Source organism: Triplophysa dalaica, chromosome 9 (genome assembly GCF_015846415.1).
Source record: "Triplophysa dalaica isolate WHDGS20190420 chromosome 9, ASM1584641v1, whole genome shotgun sequence".
NCBI lineage: Eukaryota > Metazoa > Chordata > Actinopteri > Cypriniformes > Nemacheilidae > Triplophysa > Triplophysa dalaica.
Window position 1 is genome coordinate 9,743,383 of NC_079550.1, and position 21,932 is coordinate 9,765,314.

General features: G+C 37.5%; 4 protein-coding genes across 5 annotated transcripts; 2 read left to right on the forward strand and 2 right to left on the reverse strand.

The window, feature by feature from the left end:
• Positions 1-33: 33 nt before the first annotated feature.
• On the forward strand, positions 34-6,243 carry LOC130428593 (dehydrogenase/reductase SDR family member 11-like). Its single transcript, XM_056756751.1, has 7 exons — positions 34-444; positions 2,665-2,874; positions 3,314-3,408; positions 3,498-3,627; positions 3,807-3,899; positions 4,471-4,536; positions 4,775-6,243. Exons 1-7 carry the CDS (start codon positions 313-315, stop codon positions 4,817-4,819), a joined length of 771 nt encoding a protein of 256 aa, XP_056612729.1. The 5' UTR covers positions 34-312; the 3' UTR covers positions 4,820-6,243.
• A 758-nt stretch (positions 6,244-7,001) lies between these two features.
• On the reverse strand, positions 7,002-10,264 carry proca1 (protein interacting with cyclin A1). The gene is made up of 4 exons (XM_056757629.1): positions 9,680-10,264; positions 9,432-9,564; positions 8,727-8,861; positions 7,002-8,635 (listed from the first exon to the last, which is right to left on the reverse strand). The coding sequence occupies exons 1-4, from the start codon at positions 10,206-10,208 to the stop codon at positions 7,156-7,158; spliced, it is 2,277 nt and encodes a 758-aa protein (XP_056613607.1). The 5' UTR covers positions 10,209-10,264; the 3' UTR covers positions 7,002-7,155.
• A 2,334-nt stretch (positions 10,265-12,598) lies between these two features.
• zgc:174895 (uncharacterized protein LOC100126024 homolog) lies at positions 12,599-14,285 on the forward strand. Its single transcript, XM_056757632.1, has 5 exons — positions 12,599-12,761; positions 12,936-13,029; positions 13,406-13,552; positions 13,729-13,824; positions 14,093-14,285. The coding sequence occupies exons 1-5, from the start codon at positions 12,639-12,641 to the stop codon at positions 14,230-14,232; spliced, it is 600 nt and encodes a 199-aa protein (XP_056613610.1). The 5' UTR covers positions 12,599-12,638; the 3' UTR covers positions 14,233-14,285.
• Positions 14,286-14,501: 216 nt separating this feature from the next.
• rab34a (RAB34, member RAS oncogene family a) lies at positions 14,502-21,394 on the reverse strand. 2 transcript variants are annotated; one of them, XM_056757630.1, is made up of 11 exons: positions 21,160-21,394; positions 20,527-20,590; positions 20,303-20,394; positions 20,101-20,169; positions 19,892-19,993; positions 19,737-19,801; positions 19,434-19,485; positions 19,269-19,350; positions 19,104-19,194; positions 15,554-15,661; positions 14,502-15,125 (listed from the first exon to the last, which is right to left on the reverse strand). In XM_056757630.1, the coding sequence occupies exons 2-11, from the start codon at positions 20,578-20,580 to the stop codon at positions 15,058-15,060; spliced, it is 783 nt and encodes a 260-aa protein (XP_056613608.1). In that variant the 5' UTR covers positions 20,581-20,590; positions 21,160-21,394; the 3' UTR covers positions 14,502-15,057. The 2 variants fall into 2 exon arrangements, with proteins under 2 accessions (XP_056613608.1, XP_056613609.1); XM_056757631.1 differs by having other exon boundaries at positions 20,101-20,166; positions 21,160-21,387.
• Positions 21,395-21,932: the final 538 nt, after the last annotated feature.

Genomic DNA, 21,932 nt, shown 5'->3' on the forward strand with positions numbered 1-21,932 from the left:
TAAAGTAGGTTTTAAAAATCAAGTTTACTTAGGGCTTGATATCACAGAGATGATCAATAAAAAAATCAGTTTGAAGAATGTTTTTGCACTAAGCTACTCACCAAAAACCTATTTTTGAACTTAAAAAATTGACACACTGACCAAATTTGTTTTAAACGAACAAGGTGACTAAATAGCTTTTTGTCAAGGCTGGTAAAAAAACAGAGGCATGTGAATTGGACGTGCCTTTCTATTGGCCCTACAGTCAGGTAGAGGAGGGACTGCCGTAAAAAGCTAAGAGGAGACCCTCAGTTGCGTTTTGTGATAGTTAGGATGGATCGATGGAGGGGTAGAGTTGCTCTTGTCACTGGTGCTTCAGTGGGCATTGGAGCTGCGATCGCTAAATCATTAACCCAGCATGGCATGAAAGTGATTGGATGTGCCAGGAACGTAGAACAAATAGAGGTAAGCTAACTATGTCCAAGTTAGTTGCACAGTTATAATGTAGAAATCAAAGTTCGCGGATGATGCTTCTAAAGCTGCTGTGAAATGCAAAGTTAATGTTTTCAGCAACAAGTTAACCAAAAATGAATAATATGTTTATTTGGTAACTTTAGGCATGTGGCATCGCGCTCTGTGCAGCCTGTGCACAATACACTTTAAAATCGCATATTAAAATATGAATATTTAGCCGAGTAAGTTTACTACTGAAGACTTAGTTGCCACATGACCCAAAATAATGTGTTGGTCTTTTGGAGCGTTACTTTATTTATTCACTTATATTATTATATTAATTAACAATTTTGTCGTTTATTGTTGTGTTTGTCATACCTCCTGACCTTTACTATTTGCACGTTGTTGACGCAGTTTGTGACAACTCAACTCATCTACTCGGGCATGTTGTCATATGGTGTCGTAACAGGATTACTTATAATAGTTTATAACAACAAAAGTGCAGTTATGAATTTCATGACTCCCACAAGGAATATCTCTTTTTCATTTGAATGCAATCTCTTACGAAAATAAACAGTGTTTTTTGTGGTAAAAGTGTAATAAAACCATGTTTTTTGGTGAATTAATTACTATTGGCAAAATCATGCCCTTACTATAGTAAACACGTTATAACTATGGTTTTTGTAAACGCTCAGGAAAACCAAAGTAATTTTTGCCTATATAGTAACCATGTTTTTTGCTTTCTGCTATAGTAAAACTATTGTTTTTTTGTTGATTTAAACCATGGTTAATTTTCAGCCAAGACAAAGTCTTCTCTCCTGTATTTTAAAAAGATCAGGACATCCTGTGATTCTTAGAATGCAGCTGAGCGGACTTTATCTTGGCTTTCAATTCCTACACATAATGTTTACTTAACACAGCATTCATTAAAGAGCACGTTCTCCCGATCCCATTTTTCAACCTTTAGTTAGTGGGTAGGTCTAATGTTGCTGTTAGAGCATAAATAATACCTGCAAAATGATAAAGCTTCAGTGCCAAGCGAGATATTGTCTTCAACAGCTTTTCAAGGACTAAGGCTGGATCGGAGCCCTCTACTTCCCGGAACATGATGTCACTATTCCGAGTGCTTTTTATAACCTTCGCCCAATACGCAACAAAATGTGCGAGGTCTTCCTTAGCAAATTGGAAGAGCTGCTGGAGTAGTGTTTGGTTATCAGAGATTTTTAACATTTGACTGAGCTACCTGCCAAACTACTTTAACTTTCATCACAGTCCTACAGCTGGTAAGAAGAATTCAGCTACACATATTCTAAGATAACCAACGGTCAAAAAACAGCTTCCATGACTTTAACATCGGCTGTGAAAGCTGTTCTGTGTAATACACTGGTATTGTGTGCATGCGCTTACCTCTTAAACACTTCTATGAAACGCCCATTGAAGTCCTGCTTGCAAGTGTCTCCTGGTCAATCTGCTTTTTTTATTATCCAACTCGAGTCCAATATAAAAAGACAAAGCTAACGCTTCTGTTATTAGTGATAATTAATATAACAGGTCTGACGCCATTCGGTCCGGTGTCATTTCCCTCGCCATAGTAGGAAAAATAAATTTGCGATCTCCATTAAAGATTGACGTTTGCACATGCACTAGCATGTTTTTAACTGATAAAGTGAAGTTGACGCCATGAATACACGTGCACTGAGAGGCTGATATGGTATGGGTGCGGGACAACTTCACACACTCAAAGCGGGAAACCAATCACGACAGACCGTGTCGGCTTTACCAATCAGAGCGCTTCGGAAGGAGGGACTTTATATAGACCGGAAGAAATCCAGTCGTTTAGTGAGAAGAGGGACAGCGTTGAACAATAGACTTGAAATATGTAAAATATACAAAATAATACGTGTTTTTTATAAGAAACATGAACATCCATTGTTAAACACCCAAAAAACATAATCGAAGCCTCAAAAGTACATTTGGGCGGACTTGTGGTCTCATACCACAAAGTGACGTACATGCGTGGGGGTGTGGTTACACGCGGCGTTTCAGACAGGTCTGGGTTCGCATTAGCTTTTAGATAGAAGGCATCTTTTGTTCCGACACTTAAATTTCTGCAATTTTACGTGTCTAATACATACATGGGCAACTTATAACACACCAAAGACACAGAAAAACACGTATTTCCACCATATGACCCCTTTAAGCGATCAACGGTGAACGTTTTTCTTTTCACAGAGCTTAGCTTCAGAATGCGTTCATAATGGATTCAGTGGCACTCTGGTTCCATACAAATGCGATCTGTCTATAGAGGAGGAGATTTTGTCCATGTTTGCCTGGATCAAAGATCAACATCATGGCATTGAGGTGTGCATCAACAACGCTGGCTTGGCTTTCCCAGAGCCTCTGTTATGTGGGAAAACAAGTTACTGGAGGACTATGATGGATGTAAGTTACTTACAAAACAGAAAGCCGTGTATTGCTGACATGCAACATTCAAAGATAAGGTATGATGTACACTTTAAAACTTTGCTGTAGTTTTGCAGCAGATTTTATTTTAAGTAATTTTTACTACTTTCCTATCAGTTCTGTTTTCATTTTGAGTTAAACACTTCAAAACGAGCAAGAAGAGACTGGTCTCATTGGCATAAGCAAAGCAACACTGAATGTCATTTTTCGTAAACATTTTTGTCTTGTTTTCTTGTAAAACTATTGAAAACTTCTTAAATTACAAAACATTTACATTGCAAGAAAAGTGACCTAAGATATTCGGTCTTGTTTTATGAAAGAAAATAACTACGGAAGTATATGTTTAAAACAACATTGTAAATAAATCTACAGTGAGTTACAGCGATGTTATAAAGTGTACGAACATGACATTTTGCAGGTGAATGTGATCGGACTGTCAGTGTGCACCCGTGAGGCTTACCAGTCTATGAAAGAAAGAAATGTTAATGACGGCCATATCATTAACATTAACAGGTACAGATTAGTTTTATGTGATATTTTTACCTGCAGTCATATTCCTGCCTTTACCAAGGCGTCATAATGTGTCTCAACATGTGTTTCAGCATGTGCGGACACAGAGTCATGAACCACGCTGATGCACACTTCTACACTGCCACCAAATATGCTGTGACTGCTCTCACAGAAGGTTTACGACAAGAGCTACGGGAAAACAAGAGCCACATACGTGCCACTGTACGAGATTATATGATATGTAGTGCTACCACAGCAACCATCGGCAATAAACTAATAGGAACTATTGATTATGAAGACTTGTTAATACATTTCATATACACACATTTTATGATTTAATTATCGATTTTAAAACATGTCCAAATATTATGGTGGCACTAATAATGCTTATTTATTGACAGAGTATATCACCTGGTTTAGTGGAGACAAAGTTTACCACCCGGTTCTACAGTGACAAGCCAGAAATTGCAGCTGCTGCCTATAGACGTATAAAGGTAAAAATACAATTAAGGGACCATTTCAAATCAGAATTTTAACAAAATCAAACCTCAGGAGTGACATTAAGTCATCAAACAGCAATGTGAAAAGGTTATTACATAATTTTCTTTTTACTTTTCCTAAATACATGTAGGAATATTACTGTTGTATTGCATATAAACTTGTTTTCTTTGCAGTATTTGAGGTCTGAAAAAATACAGAGCATCTTTTCTGTTATTTGCACCTGTTTCTCAGTCTTAATTTTCTGCAAATAAATGCAAACTTTTCAATTTGAGAAAAATGTAGTTAGCAGTTCACAGAACTAAACAAAAAAGGATAATTTTACCTAAACATATACTTATAAATAGTTAGTTTTAAATCAGAAAATCAGTCTCTGAAATGGTCTCTCAATTTTTTCTGCGGCTTTATAACCAATAAATAAAATGTTTGTATACACAAAATAAAGGGGCCATTCCAAATTTGCCTTTATCTAGCATTTCTGCATATATTGTGACAATTCCAGTCCAGTGTCTCATGTCTCCATGGCTGTAGGTCCACTTTTTCAAATGATCTGTGTTATTTTTATAGTGTCTACAGGCAGAAGACATAGCTAATGCATTGGTGTATGTTCTGAGTTGTCCCTCTCATGTTCAGGTAGGAGCCTCCATCATTGGAGAATATATTATGCATTATTGCATTGACCTTAATGTTTGCCGTCTTTTAGGCTTTTCTCTAGTTATGAGGTCATTTGAATTATTTATTCTAGGCTGTAGCAACTTCAAGGGAATCAAATATTCTGTTTCGTGTTGTGTTGTTGTTTTGTGGCCATTTGTGCATTAGAAAAAAAATACAATTTGAATGATGGCTAGTTATTTTGTTTTTTTTCCTGTAGATTGGGGACCTTCAGGTGATGCCTCTGGAACAGATGTATTTGTAACACTCACTAAAAACACAGCATATCTAAAATGCTGGCCAGGAATCTATCTAACAGGACTGAAAAATAATGGGCTTTGGCAAGATGTCACTGAAAGTGTAAAATTGCATTAAAATTTCCAAACATGATGGGGCAAACATTTTAGGCGTATTGATATGCTTTTTCCTATTGCATGCAAGTTTACTAATTATAGAATATCCAGATGAAAAAATAATTCACTAATGAAACCTGTTTCTATAGCAACGGCCTGCTACAGCGCCTCTGATGGACAACTTTTAAAGGCCCTTTTTTTCAGTATTTTGATTTTTTGTACCTTAAAAAATTCCAAATTTTCAAATAGGCCTAGCTGTATCTTGGCCAAATATTGGGGATGTCCACTGTCCAGCCAGGGATGATTAGTTAATCTTTTTGTAATTGACGAATACACATTTTTTGCATTCATCATATTAATAAAATCTGAAAGCCGCTTGGGGCTCCGTGTTTTCACATGCATGAATGGCAGCTTGAGGAAAATTTCCTAGCAACCTAAAAAGTTTAGAGAAGAAGATTAAATATGTGTTCTTCAATGAAGTACCATTGTTTCACCGTTGCAGCGTGCCAATAGAAAGAATGAGCCTTTTTTTATCCCTACCTCCAACCTATTATTCATAGATATTGAGTCTATTTCTGATATACAGTTGTTTAGATATTATCTAGCCACTTCCTCTAATATTACCTCCAGCTCATTAATTCTGCCTTCACAGCAGTCTTGAGGCGACCCCTCGCTACTCTACTCTGCATGTGGACACAAGCGTGTGGTTACTCAGCAAAAGCCACCCGCTCTCATGGGAACGGAGACTCGCCCTCTTAACCCCATTTCCATGACAGTAACAGCATGGAACGCATTGAAATCAATCGCGAACTGTCTTTTGCTCTTTGAAAATGATACTATTGTACTGTTTTGGAATGTATTTCATTTCATAATGTCTACACCCTCTGAATGCTAGATTATTATTGCATGTCTGGGAACCAAAGATGTGGTGTGAGACTCCACATTGTTTTCATGTGCTCATTCTAGATCTGCTGAGTACAGCAGGGGTCAAGGAGAAGGAACTCAGTGTGATGTAAAATGGTGTGATGTTCGGCTCAGACCATAATTTGAATAAATTTGGGTGGTCCGTCATTTAAATAATGGAAATAGTTTAACCAACTAAAGTATATTATAATTTGTATTCTGTTACGCTTACGCTTTAATAAGAAAGAGTTGAATATAATTCATTTGGTAACATGTTACAGTAAGGTAACTATTATGCATTTACAACCTTAATAAAGCGTTACCAATAATTATTATATACCTATACCAATAAATATTGTACCACATAAAAAATACATCCTACAATTTGGTGTATGTGTGTGATTGAAGACAATAAAATAATTTTAAATATTAACATTTTTGAGGGGTAATCTTTGGAAGTCCATTTTACTAAATCAAAAGTTTTTATATATATCCCAGAGCATTTAGGCAAACATTATATATTTTTTATACAAAATACTAAAGGTTTTGAAAAAAAAATACATTGATTTTGTTTAACACTAAAGTAATAATGTTCTTATTTAAAACTTAATTTGTGTATTTATATCACCTGACTTTGTGTAGCTTTCCCTTCATTTTTACACTGTGTCAACACCGGACGCGACTCGATAAAAGATAATATAACGCGTTCGAACCCATTATAATTAAAACATTTGTCCCACTGGATGCTTCTCGTCACAATACGACAAACCCATTGAGAACAAAATGTTGTCGCAGCAGTGTTACAGTATGCTTACGTTTAACTTCTCTAAATGGCTCAATTTCCACCAAGATCATGTGAGGATCAGCTGATGGGAGATTTGAGTGGTATAATGCGTATTTAATTGTGGAGATTGTGTGAGGCACCTAAAGCAGATTATCCTAGAGAAGAATGTGACCCTATTCCACTCAGACCCCTGGCAAGGACCAAAGGCCCATATAAAATACTCAAGGCACCACAGGTACTCGGCTTGCTTTCTTAACAGTGACCTAGAGGAGGGAAATACCATCATTTATCAGGTTACCTGTAAGTACACAAAACACCTCCGCAGCGTGTCATGAAAACAAAATCTCACACTGTGGTGCAAAGGAATGTTTTCCTAAATCATGCTACGAGACAACCGACACTGCTTTTATTGACTTTATTGAGAAATCATGTTGAGAAACATATGCTTCATAAAATTGTTCTGGCTGCCAATCTACCGGATCTAAAAAAACAGAGTAGCTAAAAACATGCTTCTTATTTAAAAGACCTTCGTATCATGTAGCAACCTAAATCACAGCAGAGCTATTGAATGTCACTCTGTCTTAACTTTTCCTCTTTTTTTTCTCTATTTCCACGCTTCCTGGTTCTCTTCATCTTTGTGGTTCTAGGAGTGCGAGTCACCGTTGATCTATTGTTAGTCTGAGCGAGAGTAAATGTCGGGGCTGTAGTAAACTCAGGATTCATTGACTGGTCAGTTTCAGGGGGCAAAACGATTTCATAACAGATTTTGATAACACGTCTTTCATTGGATGGGTTGGAGTGTTCCTCTTCAAATGTCCTTCTTACCGTAGCGCCCTGTAAACTTTGCAGTTTGTTCTTTGTATTACCAACATGTGCGCTTGATGATGTCACTAAACTCTCGAAATTTTCAAGCCGGTCTAAACCTAATCTCTCAAGCACCCGAGCTTCCTCGACTGTTACCCCCCTAGTGTCTGAACCTGGGAGCGGTTGGGAATCTCCTGAGGTGATATCTGCAGAGGGTTCTGTAGAGGGAGCGAGGATTTTCTTCATTTTCTGTCTTCCTTCTCTCTGCCTTGAATTTGGCCTCTTGGTTCTCACAATGGGTGTATTTTGTGTAGCGAATGTTCCGACTACAGGTCTCCTTTCTTCGTTGTGCTCTGTACTCTGTGGCATCTCTTTTCTTACTGCCATAATGGGACTCTCTGTCATTGACGTTGGCAGGCTAAGACCTGCGAGTGGACTCGCCTTTGGGTCTGCAATGGTTTTTCTCGTTTTTTTCTTTTGACTTCTGTGTCTTAGTTTTGGGATAATGGGCGTATCACGTGTAGTTGTTGCGATGGATTCTGTGTTATTTGCTCGTTCTAGTATCTCTTCTTTCTTTGTACTTGCTGAAGTAGACACAACCTCCTGACTTTCATTGACTGTCCGTGGAGGATCGTCTCTCATCATCTTATTAGAAAGCGGACCGTTACCCACAGTATCGAGTTCGCTGTTCATGAAATTGTCAACTTTTGTTCGTAATATCTCTATTTTTGCATGACCCTCTACGAATATGTTCTTACCCATGACCTCCTCTGTTTGACTGGTGGAGGGCGGACTTGACGTCCCTTCATCAACCTTCAACACAGCTTCGGGTTTTCGGTTTTTCTTTCTGCCTTTCCCCTTTCCTCTTCTCTTTTTGTTCTCTTTCTTCTTCTTGTCTGAATTTTTCTTCTTTTTCCTCTCCGACTGCGTTTCTCCTTTTCCCACCTCTGTGGATGAGCTTTGCGAAGTGGAGACCGTGGCAAGCACTTTAATGAAATCCTCTGCGGCCGTCACCACATTTGTTAGCGAGGGCTCTTCGGGGGCGGTGGTCTTCGATTCGGACAACGTAGATTGTGTCGTGCTCTCTTCGCCCTTTTTCTCATCCTGCTTTTCTTCGTCCGACCCCTTGGTCTTAGGAGGCGCTATAGTCAAAACGTCAATGACATCAATGCCCCCAAAGTCATAAGGGATAGATTCTCTGATCGCTGCGACGGGAACTTGGTCATACCTTTTACACCTTTGATAGAAAGAAGAGAAAAAATGAGATTTGTTCAGCCACTTTCACACTCATTGCTAGATTACCAAATTAATGCAGAGTTGATACTTACATTCCATACCAGTGACGCTCCACACACTGTTCTTCATATGAGAACTCAAAGCACGGCACTTCGATCACATTGAAGAAGGCTTGTCCAACCACTCGGGATGACGTATCATTGACAAGTCTCAGGCATTCTTTTAACCTGTAGGATACATAAGTGGCCATAAATAAATTCACATTGAATTTATGCACTTTACAGGAACTTCATGCAATGCAATGCTCTAACAACTGAACTACAGGAACACTAAAATTAAGATATTTCATATTTTTATGGCAATTGAATAATAAATGCATTGTTAGATTTTTGAGAACAGTTTTTTGTAAGAACTGATTTTGATTCTTCAATAAATTGCAAGTGTATCATGTCTGCATCTTACTAACTGATTGTCCAGTCTAGTGGTCAATTATAAATACCTCTTAGAGTTTAATATCTAACCTTTGTTTTAGATTTTTTTAAATAATCAAACCTATATTTTAGCGACATTAGCTGTTTACATTTCATGATTTTCTCAATTTCACAAACTTTCATCCTTTGATTCCCCTTGCAGTCAGTGCGACATATGGATTTTCCTTATGACAACACTTAATAACACAACATGTAGGTTATAGCAATTGCACAAGATTGAGAAAAAATTAAAATATATATGAAACGTAGCAAGTCTGTCAGCATCACACTTGCATATCTGGATCACATAACCTATATTAAACTTACGCGCTGTCGCAGTCGCAGTGGCTGAGGGAATGCCATTTAAAATTGGTGTATCCGTAGTTGGAGGAGAATGCATGAATGACATAGGGACAGTGATCGTGAACGCGGCAGCACTTGTCCGTTTCTGCGAATTCACCTGCAGGGAAATCAAACGCACAGTTACAGAATTATCACATTTATGTTCTTTATTAAACGTTAAGTTAAAAATGACAACAACCTATTCTCAAGCATGTGTATTAAAGTCCACTTACCCAACTGATCATAATGTGCAGCAATATTTCCTGCACCGCACCAAAGTGTCCCGGGATAAGTGAAACCTCGCTTGGACCGACGGAGCGTCTTGTTATCGTCTGCAGCCTCCGAGTTCGCCTCTTTTGATTGTTTCGTTGTCACGATCACGTTTCTAGATTTCAACTTATTACAACCCGCCTTTGCCTCCGACACCCCGGTCAAACTGCGCTCCAAATCGGAGTTCGTTTTCTGGTCTCTCAAACCAATTCTGCAAACGTGCATAAAGGATTTGACTTGCATTTCGTTTCGGATGACAGAGCAATCGACCAGACGGCCTTGAGAGTCATGCACTGAGCGAACCTCTTCGACCCCGTCGGTGACCTGATGGAGATGATACTGTCCTGCGACTGAAGTTCTGGCGCAGAGAGTGTTGTTGAGCATGTAAAACAACTCTTTGCTCTCTTTTTCTGCGTCCAGGGAGCTTAAGAATTCACCTTTGACAAAGTTTCTGTCGAGGTAGGACAGCAAGACGAAAAACACGGACCACATCGCGGCGGGCGGCACTTTCAGCACCACGAAGTCTCAGACAGCACCGCAGCCTCTCCTCCGCAACGACCAGCGACTTCAAAGTCTGCTGTTGGTATTAATATGTTGCCGGTCAATAATGGGAGGGGTTTGTTACTTATTTAACCCTTTCCTTCACGACTGAACTGGAATAACCCGTGTACATCTGTTCTCTCCTCCTGTCGTCTCGTGACACATGAACAATGTGCAGTGATTTCCAATGGCGCCTTTACATGTGAATCTTTCATGCGCTCCCGACGCAGCCAAATTTGCAAAAGGCAAATTTATCTTTTTCTTATTTGCAAGAGGTAAATGTTGCAGGAAACAAACCAAAAGTTAACTTCACTTGAAAAATAGGAATTGAATGCGTTTTAAGGTCACCACAGTTTTACATTTTAAGTCAACGGAAAGCATGACATTAGGCCTACTGTACAAAGGAAAATACAAAGGACATACGCATCACCGACATGTTGGCCTATTTATAGAAAACAAAGAAAGAAAGGAGCAAATGAATATATCTACAGAATCGGACCTCCAGCAAAATATATTTTAAATACAAAGAAATATATGATTTGTATATTTATCAAACTTTTTTTGTTCCGTGCTCGTGCATTAGTTCTGGATTAAGGGTGTAATGAATATCTGCGTATTGACCGCAAGTAACCCCCATCCCTTCCCACACCTAGAGATTTACTTTGGTGACGCAGCAAGGAGGAGGTTCCTGTCGCGCTTTCCATAGTAACAAGAGATGGGGTGATTCTTACGACCCAACGAGATTGGGCATTCTAATTTCACAAAGGGAATGGGTAGTGACCTAATTTGAAACAGAGGGCTTTTTCACTGCAGACGAATGAAGATCACTTTGCAGTTACTTTTGTTCTGCACATAAGTCAGTGTCTCCATCTTTTCCTGTTTACATGCATTTTAAATTCAGGATATTTAAAAGGAGACTTTAGTTGTAGTTTAGGCGGCACCACGATTTAAATAGGCAATTGAGGAGAGACTGCACGTTTTATCTATATGTAAATATATTTGCATTAACTAAAACGTGCAGGCACGCGATAAAGCAAATGTGTTTATAACCTACTGGGGGGGTTTGTCAAAAAAACGAATTAAATTAAAAAAGAAAGATATAAATAATTATATACAATTATATATTGTAAATATTGGTCCAGAATTTGTATTTTTAGTGGTAAAAATTGCACTCACAAATTAGGAAAATAACTAAATAGGCTAAATGGGAACTAGGGACTTTGCAGGTCCAAATGCAAAATATTTACGGTCGGCTTTCAAACAGCACCCATTGAGGGCGGCCCGCATGGGCATAGCAAAGAAATCGGATTGGTGGGAGTGGAAACAAATGATGTAAATCACCAGAGACAACATGCGACATTGTTGGAAAATCCGCTGAATGTTTTATTAATTCAATGCTCATTTAAAACTTTTGCAGGGATTTTAATCCCCGCTTGTTCCACATACCTACAGAATTGATATTTTGCCCAACACATTATGTAATTTATATAATTGACTTATTGACTTGTAATTATACAGTTGGCGTAGGTCTTTGTTTGCCACAATGGAACGATATAAAAGGGCTTAAAGTATCAACTTCATAGACTGTATCGTTAATGTTGTCCAAAAGCATAAACAATTTTATTGACAAAATCTCCTCTCCTGGCGAAACAAGTTTTTTGCCTTCCTTGCACACAGTGCTCGAGTTGAACCAATGGGGTCCCCCCATAAGACCTTTTTTTGGTGGGGGTCAGTCTCGCAATATACAATTTATATAAAATGCACACTATGTTTCAGAATATATTTTCAGAACAATATCATACTTATTAAAAACAGGCCTACAGAAAAGAGCAGTCGTCCTTGGGATGGGCGTTTCAAATACAATTAATTATTGTAAATAATTAATTCACAAAATGTACAATATCCGTAGCATGAATTTAATCACATTTATCATTATCATTTCTTACTCGAATAAAAATATCCAAGGGACCCCCCTAAGTCTTTTTTAACTCTTATAGGGGATCCCTAATGCCTTATGGGGTCTCCCGGATTCCTCGAGCCCTCCTTTAATTCGAGCACTGCACAATGCACAATATATGGCATAATGCTTATTTATTTAGTAATCCTAAAATAAAATGTCAAATAGCTGATATTTTCTTTTCTTTCTTTCTTTCTTTCTTTCTTTCTTAACTACGTTTACAGTTTTGTCTCTGGTTTACGATCTAACCTTCAGGCTATATGAAGGGATACTTCACCCAAAAGTAAGCACAAACGGTTTCTCGATCCGACAGACTTGCAGCTAATGTTTAAGCGATTACTCTGAGAGAGAGAAACACTGACACGCCCCCTTTGGACTTGCTCGATTTGACACCATATATGTGGTTACTGAGTTGCCTTTCATAAATGGATACGATAGTTGTTCCCCAAAAGAGAAGAAATGGCTGGTACTTGTCACTTATGGCACCGAACACAAAAGGACAAAAGTTTGCCTGGCTCGACCCATCAAGACTCTACTGTAATGCACAGGTACTGTAGTGCATGTTGAAAACCTTTGACTTCTTATTACGATGACCATGTGCTACGTCACAGCAGATTATTGAATAATCTAGCATTGCAGTCATACATCATGAAGTCTGAACGATAGAATGAGTTATTTTTAGATTTGGATTTAGCCAATTTAACACTTTTTGACTGATCCAGGCACTGTCAGATTGTGTGAAAGACCTTCTCAAACCCTTCAAGAATGAGACGATTGATCTGGTGGCTGGAATAGATGCCATGGGCTTCATTCTGGGTATAATGCTTTTATTTTGTAGTTAGTGCTGTACAGGAAAGAGTGAGAAAAGACTAAGAGGCAATATTTTTAGCTCAGTTCACGTGTGGCTGGAAAGGTAAATATAACTCCTGGGCAAAGAAGCTAAAAATAGAGCAACATATGCTGTAGGGCTTTGAAAGGATGGTATAAAAACCATTGAAATTTTTAAAATATATATACATATTTTTGTCCATTCAAAATGTTTTTTATTTTATTTAATAGGAAGGCTCCATGTTCTGCAGAGCATATTTAGTTTCTACTCTTGCTTTGCTTAGAGTCCCTTTGCGTATTTGATGCTTGACAATTAGATCAAAGTACATTGTATGTATTTTGACTAGCTTTTGCACATGTTTAGGGTCAGCTGTGGCCACATCATTAGGAAAGGGATTTCTGGCCATCCGAAAAGCAGGACACTTGTGTGTTCAAACTCACACTCAAGAATACACTGATTACTCCGGACGTGGGAAGGTCATGGAAGTGCGTGTTGATGTGTTAAAACCAGGTACTGATGTTTGTAAACGCTGTGCTGCTTGTGCACCTAAACAACTGTTTTTGTTGATCTGACATTTTATATTTATATTTAACTATGTAAAGAAAAAGTATGTTTTAGTTCTTATGCAACCTTTGGTACAGTAATGAAAAAAGTATAATGGAATGGTATGTTGTGATGTTTTACAGGTCACCGGGTTCTTATAGTAGACCAGTGGATTGAGACTGGAGGAACTATGAAGGCAGCCCTCAAACTGGTGGAAAATCAAGGAGCTACTGTTGTAGGTAAGCATCAAACACCAAGCAAAATAAAAACAAGGACAGGTCATATTTATAGGGTTTTTGATCATCCTTTTTTGCACCTGCCATCAAAATGTATTAACATTCTTTTTACTGTAAGGTTGTTGACCCAAGTCTATGCATGCAAATTACAAGACAAAAGATTTGGAAATGTGGATTCTTTGAGGACATGTTCTACTTATTCAGCAAAAAGCTATTGGAAACAATCAGTGTTCTCAATGGACTGTTTAAAAAAAGTATTTTTTCCTTATAGGCATTGCCGCTGTGGCCATTGAGAACAGTGAGGGCGGGAAGTGGCTAAAGGAAAACTATAAGTACTCTCACTGCGTTCCAAATGAACTTCAAGCTCAGATAGACAATCAACACCTGGAATTTTTTAAGAACTTCAACTGAACATTTGGAAATCAGGAAAGGAGGAACATAAAGAATATGAAGTCAGCTAATAAAAAAATCTGCAAATCCAGAAAGGGGCTGTGAAGTTTTTGTACATTACAATATGGATTTAAACGTTTGATTTTGTTTTGTAAACTTAAATGGGTATTTTAAGTGAGATTGTCTGAAAGTTAAGCCAAATTTTCACAAACTACCACTAGAGGTCACTATGAGGACTTTCAAAATTCAACTTGGAAATGGGAGGTTTTGTTTAAAAGAAATGGAAGAAAAAAAGGAAAACAATTTTATTTAGAAAAATGTTTTAAGCAAAGGACACAATTCATACAGCTGTGTAACACTCTAATACTTAAACTTTACATCACATATAATATTCTTCTAGACGGTCCCGGTGAGAGGGTGTCCGACCAACATATATAGTATGATGAGAAAAGTTGATTTACCCTTTTTTATATAAAAATATGATGGTTGTCCATTGCTTTTGTGCAAATCATGCATATTCCTCATGTGTACCTTTTAAAATCGCTGCTGACTGTAAACTAATTATTAGAAATGTAAATATAACTGAATTTGTAAATAACAGTATAATAATCAATGATAAAAAATACATTTAGAGTAAATGCAAAGATTGTGCCCAGTCATCTTGTGAAATGAGGCAGAAAATCGGCTCCACACTAATAATAATAAACCACGCTGCTCTCGCTGTACATTCCTTTAGATGAAATGCGTTAGTCCCATTTCTCCTTGTGTACCTACGTGTATGGTACACTTGCACTTGGTACCGTAATACGTCCGTACAATCTTTTTGTGTTTCCACATGATCAGACTTTACTGACAACAGTTGGGTTGTTTCTTCTTGGAAGCTGCATGTAAGTTGTTAAGGTTACTGTTGATTTCTGTGGAGAAAGAAATGTATAGATTGACTATGAATGAACATTGATCAAATATATGAAGAGTTTGGTTCCAAACATTTTTTTTTCAAAACACATGTTTTTTTATTGTGCAGTCCATTTAATATCAATCAAACTGCAGTTTTTTTTATTCTAAGCCATAATAACTAAAAGAAATAGAGCTAACTAACACAATAAAAACATGATAATATAATAAAAACAGGATTTTTGATTTCATTTTGAAACAAACTTATAATAAGTATGATTCCCCTCAGCATGTTGTGGACAAAAAATGTTCATCAAAATGTAATAAGCCTCTTGGTTAATGAAACTAAATGTAACCACATCACTCAGGAATGGTTAATAATAAATACAACTAGCCAATAATATCATATCCATCATTTTACATTCCAGTGTTGTGAATCATTACTTACTAACAACTTCCCCAATACGTCTGGATCCGCTTTTCTCCAGTTCTGCCATTACATTTGCCTCAAATGTTAAAGATGCAACTCGGAAGAAAAACTCTCTGACATTCTCACCTACAGTTACAAAAAACAATAATGTAAAAGTAATTGTATTTTTAAATACTCACATTCTTATATGAGACTTCAAAACCACAATGTACACAAAAAAAGGAGCATTGCAAATAAGCAACAGACACTTATATGTACAGTAATATAATTACAATATTGTTAAAAAAAGCAGTGGTTCTCAAACTTTTTGTTGTAAGGACCCCTTTGTGGCCCCCCTCTAATAAAGACTTTTAATCTTAAACCCAATTTTAATTAAAGCAAAAATGTATTCAGTTATACAACGCTTGAACATAAATTATTTTGGTTGGTTATTTTACTGATGTTTGATTGCATAATATATATGATTCTTAAAAAATAATGACATACACGAAAAATTTCAGTCAGCCTTTAGACCGCATCATAGCACTGAAACTGCACTCGTTAAAATTACACGCGACCTGCTTATAGCTTCTGATAAAGGTAACATAGTCCGGCTTGACCTTAGAGCTGTGTTTGATACTAAGACCATAAAATACTTTTAGATTGTTTACACAATTTTACCGGTATTCAAAGATAGGCACTTCAATGGTTCAGATCTTACCTATCAGACAGATATCAATTTGTCCATTTATCGTCATATCTAACACAAGTTAGACAAATACAGTTGAAGACCTAGGCATTATATTAGACAGAAACCTGTCATTTAAAAATCACATCTCAAATGTCACAAAAAACACCTTCTTCCACTTAAGAAATGTTGACAAATAAGGGAAATATTTTTATGTGTTGCTGACGCAGAAAAGTTTATTCATGCATTGTAACCTTAAGACTTGACTATTGTAATGCTCTACTTAGTGGTTTTCCTGCATCATCTTCCGTTCTGCCGCGAAGCAGTGTAGCATTACTTCCGGCAACGCCTCAGGATGGACTTCACCAAGTCCCTTGCACAGCTGCCACAAATACGGCTAGATGATGCACATCATCTTGCAGAAAATGTTTCGATTACAAAACGATCAAAACATAAAGAAAAAAAAAATAGTTGAACAGCACCTGTTTATTAAGAAGGTAAGTTTTTTTTGTGTGTTAGCGAAGGTGCTAGGATAAGTACTTGAATACGTGTTATGTCAGTTATTTAAATTCCAGCGCGACGGGAAGAAGTTCTTTCTCTTCTCCTTGTTTGTTGGAAGACGGATGTAATGAATCACTGCTTTGCGAAAAGGCGGAAGTTAAGTTAAGTGATTGTGAAAAGGGCTTACTGCTTTGGAACCTGATGTTCCGAATATGGTAAGATGCGTTACATTTGCGTTACACGCTTGCAGTATTCGACCAATCACTATGCACTGGTTTACTGGCCAATCATACCACACCTCGCCTTTCAGAGCTATGAGCTTTGAAAAAAATCTGCGCGTTTCAGAATGCCGGGGAAACGAGGAGATACAAACATGCAAGGTATATGCAAAATACAGTGTCTTTTAACCTTAAATTGTGTATACACGTCACATTACATCTAAACAAACAATAATATTTGTTTTAGCCGTGTCATTTGACCCCTTTAAACGCTTTAGACCCTACCAACATAACAGAGCTTCTATCACATTACAACCCATCACGCTCTCTAAGATCTCAAAAACGTTTGATAACACCTAGAATAACTAAATCCACCAAAGGGAGTCAAGCTTTCTCATTCGTAGCACCTAAACTCTGGAATAGCCTTCCTGATACTACTCGAGGGTCAGATACACTCTCCCATTTTAAATCTAGATTAAAGACTGATTTCCATAACAAAAATTGCCAAAACATTAAACAAACTGGATACCGAATGATTTTAAAACGTTTTCAAAAGCATGAAACACCTATAAGGAAAGTTCTTATAACAAACTTTTGTTCGCTGGGTATATGTTTTCTGTGCTGTTAAAAGCTGCATTACTTGTTAAATCGTCGTGGCTTCTTGCATCATCTTGTTAGGTCACAGTGTTAGAAGGGAAGGAATTAATTTGTTATTATTCTTATTTACGGAGTTACATGTCTTTCCTCTAATGTCTCTGTGTTTTGACCAAGATAAACTCATCTCAGAACATTTTGTGTCTGATCTTTTTTAGGTAAATTCTACCTTCTCTGAATAATATTTAAATTTTAATTATTCTTTTTGATTATTTGTTATTCATTTTAAATGAAATAGACCTTATAACCTAAAGTAAAAAAATTGTCACTATTTGCATTTACTCAATGATATTGTGTATCTTTTAAGCAATAAAATTGATTGAAATCTATTCATTTCTAATAAGTTGTCTTTAATTTAAAAAAAACTGCTTGTAATCTGTTGCCATAATTTTATTGAGTAGATATAAGGTATTACTTTTTACAGTGTAGGGAGAGATTCCGCCAGGCCCAGATGAACTTCATGTACCCACCCCCAACGAGAGTTTAGACCAGCTACATCTGAAAATCTTGTGGCATTCTCTTGCGAGGGCCTGCGGGCTGAGTGAGCATCCCAGCTCCATCTCTGGCAATTCCATCACCACCCAAGAGAAAACCGACTATCTGACCAACCCAGCTCAGACAATTTCTTCCCCAACCAAGATCAAAGGCGGACTACGTGTCACAGTAATGCAAAATTAACAATACTTGGTATTTAGTGCTAAACTAACGTCACATGACAGCAGTTTGAAGTTGTGACTTTGATTGGAGGTTACTTGGTGGGTGTTTGTGAGGCGTGGGGGCTTGTTGGTTGTGGTTTTTATTTGTTGTGGCTGTGTGGGTCTGGTTTGGTCTTGCTTTGTGGTCGATGTCGGACAACAGAGGAAGAAAGCTGCATTATGCAATTACTATTTTTCCCTGGTTGTTCCTCTGTTGTCTGGTGACGATCGCAGAGTGGGACCGGGTTGGACCTGCACGGTTTCGGCAGCTGGGGCTTCCTGGGTCACGGGGGGTGGGTTCTACCAGTTCTTCATGGACATTTGCTTGGTGGCTTTTGGTCGGGGTCACTGAGTGCAGCTATGACACATCAGAGGAGATCTGGCCCTCCCGGCTGAGCCTGGTTTCTTCCCTAGTTATTTTTTTCTCCATTTATTCATCATTTTAGTTTATGTTCCTTGCCACAGTAGGGCAGTGTTTGCTTGCTCACCGGGAGACTGCATCTATCCATTTATTTATTAGATATTATTTATTCAAATGATCTTGCTTGGTCTATAAACACTATGCACTGTGCTATGTACTACCTTTCTGTGTTTTTCTGTTTTTCTTATTTGCTCCTGTAAAGCTGCTTTGGAACAATTCACATTCTAAAAAGCGCTATATAAATTAATTGAATTGAATGATAAATTCAGATAATTCACAAAATACCACAAAATCTGTGGACCCCTTGGATCCATCTTCCCTGGATCCATCTAGGGGCCCCCCAGTTTGAGAACCACTGCAATAAATAATACAGTATAAAGATCACCCGTCCCTTATTTTATAAAGTACTCACCAGTTAAAGCAGATAGAGCCCAGTACTCTGCTTTCATCTCATCCGCCAGTTTGATGGCATCCTGCTCAATTAGAGAATACTGTGCAGGAGACTGAGGAGAGACAGATATATTTTTATCAATATTTTTAAAATATTTTTTTTATTGACAATAACAATGCCACTCACGCTCAGATCTTTCTTCGTGCCAACCAGGAAAAGTAATACACTGGTAGGGTCGTTCTCTTTCATTGCATCCTCTAACCATTGCCTGCAGGACAGAATGGTGTTTTAACCACAGACTACCATATAATTCTTAATCCAGAGGATGATGGAAGCGATGATGTCACTTACCTTGTGTGATCCAGTGAAGCAACATCAGTCAAATCAAACACAATGATTACAGCTGTAAACACAAAGCGACAAAATATATGGGCTTCATCAAAAGTGAAGGCACAAATATTTAATTTGCTTTTTTTGTAACTAATTTTTTTATTAACTAGATTAAGTGGTCATGTTCCCGTGACCCGAGGTAGTTCGGATAAGCGGTAGAAAATGGAATGGAATGGAAAGTTGTCATGTTATTTTTATTAAAGCTTTGTTAAAATACTATTTAATATCAGGTTATTTTATATTTTAGTCAATATTATTTGTTACCCTGAGCTCCTCTGTAGTATGTAGAAGCGATGCATTTAAACCTTTCCTGACCTGCAGTGTCCCACCTGAAGAATGAAAACAAACATTATTTAAAAATAACTATGGAAATCACTAGTGTGCTAAGAGACGTAAAATAAAGTGTGGGTCATACTCACAACTGTAGACTGAAAGGAACCCCAAGAACTTCAAACCTTTCCATCTCAAAGTCCACACCGATGGTAGCCTTGTAGTTCTTGTCAAATGCGTCTTTGCAAAACCTAAGTTGAAGATGAGCATGAAATAAGTGTGTGCTTTTCCTCAAAAGTTTTTTTTCCAAAATATTAAACATTAATCTGTAAGTATTTAACTCAGCAAATTTGCTCACCTATTAATCAAACAGGTTTTCCCGACAGCCAGATCACCAACTACGATGACTTTGGAGATTTTAAACCTGCTGGTCAAACAAGTGAAGGAGCGACAGATAAAGCAATGAAGCACATCCCACATTAAGGTCACTTATGGTCACTTTCTGTTAAAGTGCCCTGACAAATGCATTAGTGTTAATATGAAATGATTATTTATCTCACCCCACTGTTCCTGTCCTCTGTTGTTGACAAGCTGTCTTAACCTTGCTGTGGAATTCATTTTCTGTGTGCAAAGCGGCACTTTTGTTGAAACACTGTAACAGGAGTGAACATCTAAATTCATGACCTCAGGGAGGAGTCAACGTGAGCATTAAACTGAGAGGAAATGGTCCAGTGGAGAACTATGGATCATTAACGTATGAATGCATTATATGTAAAGCACGTACTTTAGGAAGCTGGCCGATGATGCGGTCTTTTCTCACAGGGGGGAGCACGCTCATGGTGGTCTTTCTGCAGAAGAAACAGAGTGTGAAATGAATCACAACTTGAAGTTTTGTAAGACACCGAAACCCAGAACGGGAAAAAATTGTAATATCTGTAGTTCAGACATTCAGATGGCTCTGTGGGTAAAGGGTACATATATAGTGCATAAAACTTTCATGTGCAGATGTGATTTGAATACGAATAAAACAAAACATGAGTGAAAAGGTTCATATTTAACTCAAAGTGGACTCGGCCACCGCTTGGATGACGTGTCGATAATCTGTATTTTGTTAATCCTCAGTAAATCTGAGAACAAAGGAACTCTGCTAATTCGAGACTTTTAATTTGTATTACTGTAGACTTTTTTCATCTTGCCGGTGCGTCATTTGTACCTAAACCGCAACACACTTTTTAAACTTATAAGTATTGAGTTTTTGTGATAGTGTATGATGTATATAAACAATTCAAACGTTAATTTTGAACACCATAAACAAAACCTTCAAACCATTCTTCCTAGTACGCAATCCGTTGCCTACTACTTAGTAACATTGTTATTAAAGCGGTAACACTGTTGCTATAAACAAACGTGTACTTACCTCTGGAAGGGAAGCTGTTCGTTTGATCGTAAAGCGATGATTTTCTGAGACACTGCTGTTAAATCGCTTTATCTGTACATAAAAGAAAATAAATCGTAAAAAAACAAACAAACGACTTTGTCAGCATTCGTCCATCGCGTGCAGCTCCCAAATTTCTGAAGAAGACTGCAGGACACTCCGACCCACGGAAGCAAAGGGTACTGCATGTAGTTGGATTTCTCCAGAAATCCCGGTTTCTTCATTCCAAATTTGGGAAAGATGGATGACGCGTGAACCCGACAGCCCCCTATAGCGTTATCATGACATTTACATGATCATTGCGCTCAAAAACATTCATTTATTAGATTCATTCAAATCCATGTGTTGAGCTGTAAATATAAGGGCAAAATAAATATATTTTATACAGTTTATATAGAAAAATTTAAAACAAAATAAATGAAAAAAAGCGTTTTCTTACTAGGCTTGTGTGTAAAACTGTTGTTGTTTCTTATTAGCCATAAGAGGTTGACGGAACGTTTTTTAATTGGGTGCAAAAAGTAAACAACAATAAAAAATTTATGATAAAAACAAAACCGGTTTTATGGGTCAATTGTCTTCGAAATTGAGATTTTTACATAATCTGAAAGCTGAATAAATAAGATTTCTATTGATGTATGAGTTGTTAGAATAGGACAATATCTGGCTGAGATAAATATTTGGAATCTGAGAGTTTAAAAAATCTAAATATTGAGAAAATTGACTTTGAAGTTGTTATTCAGAGGGACTGTGGCAGG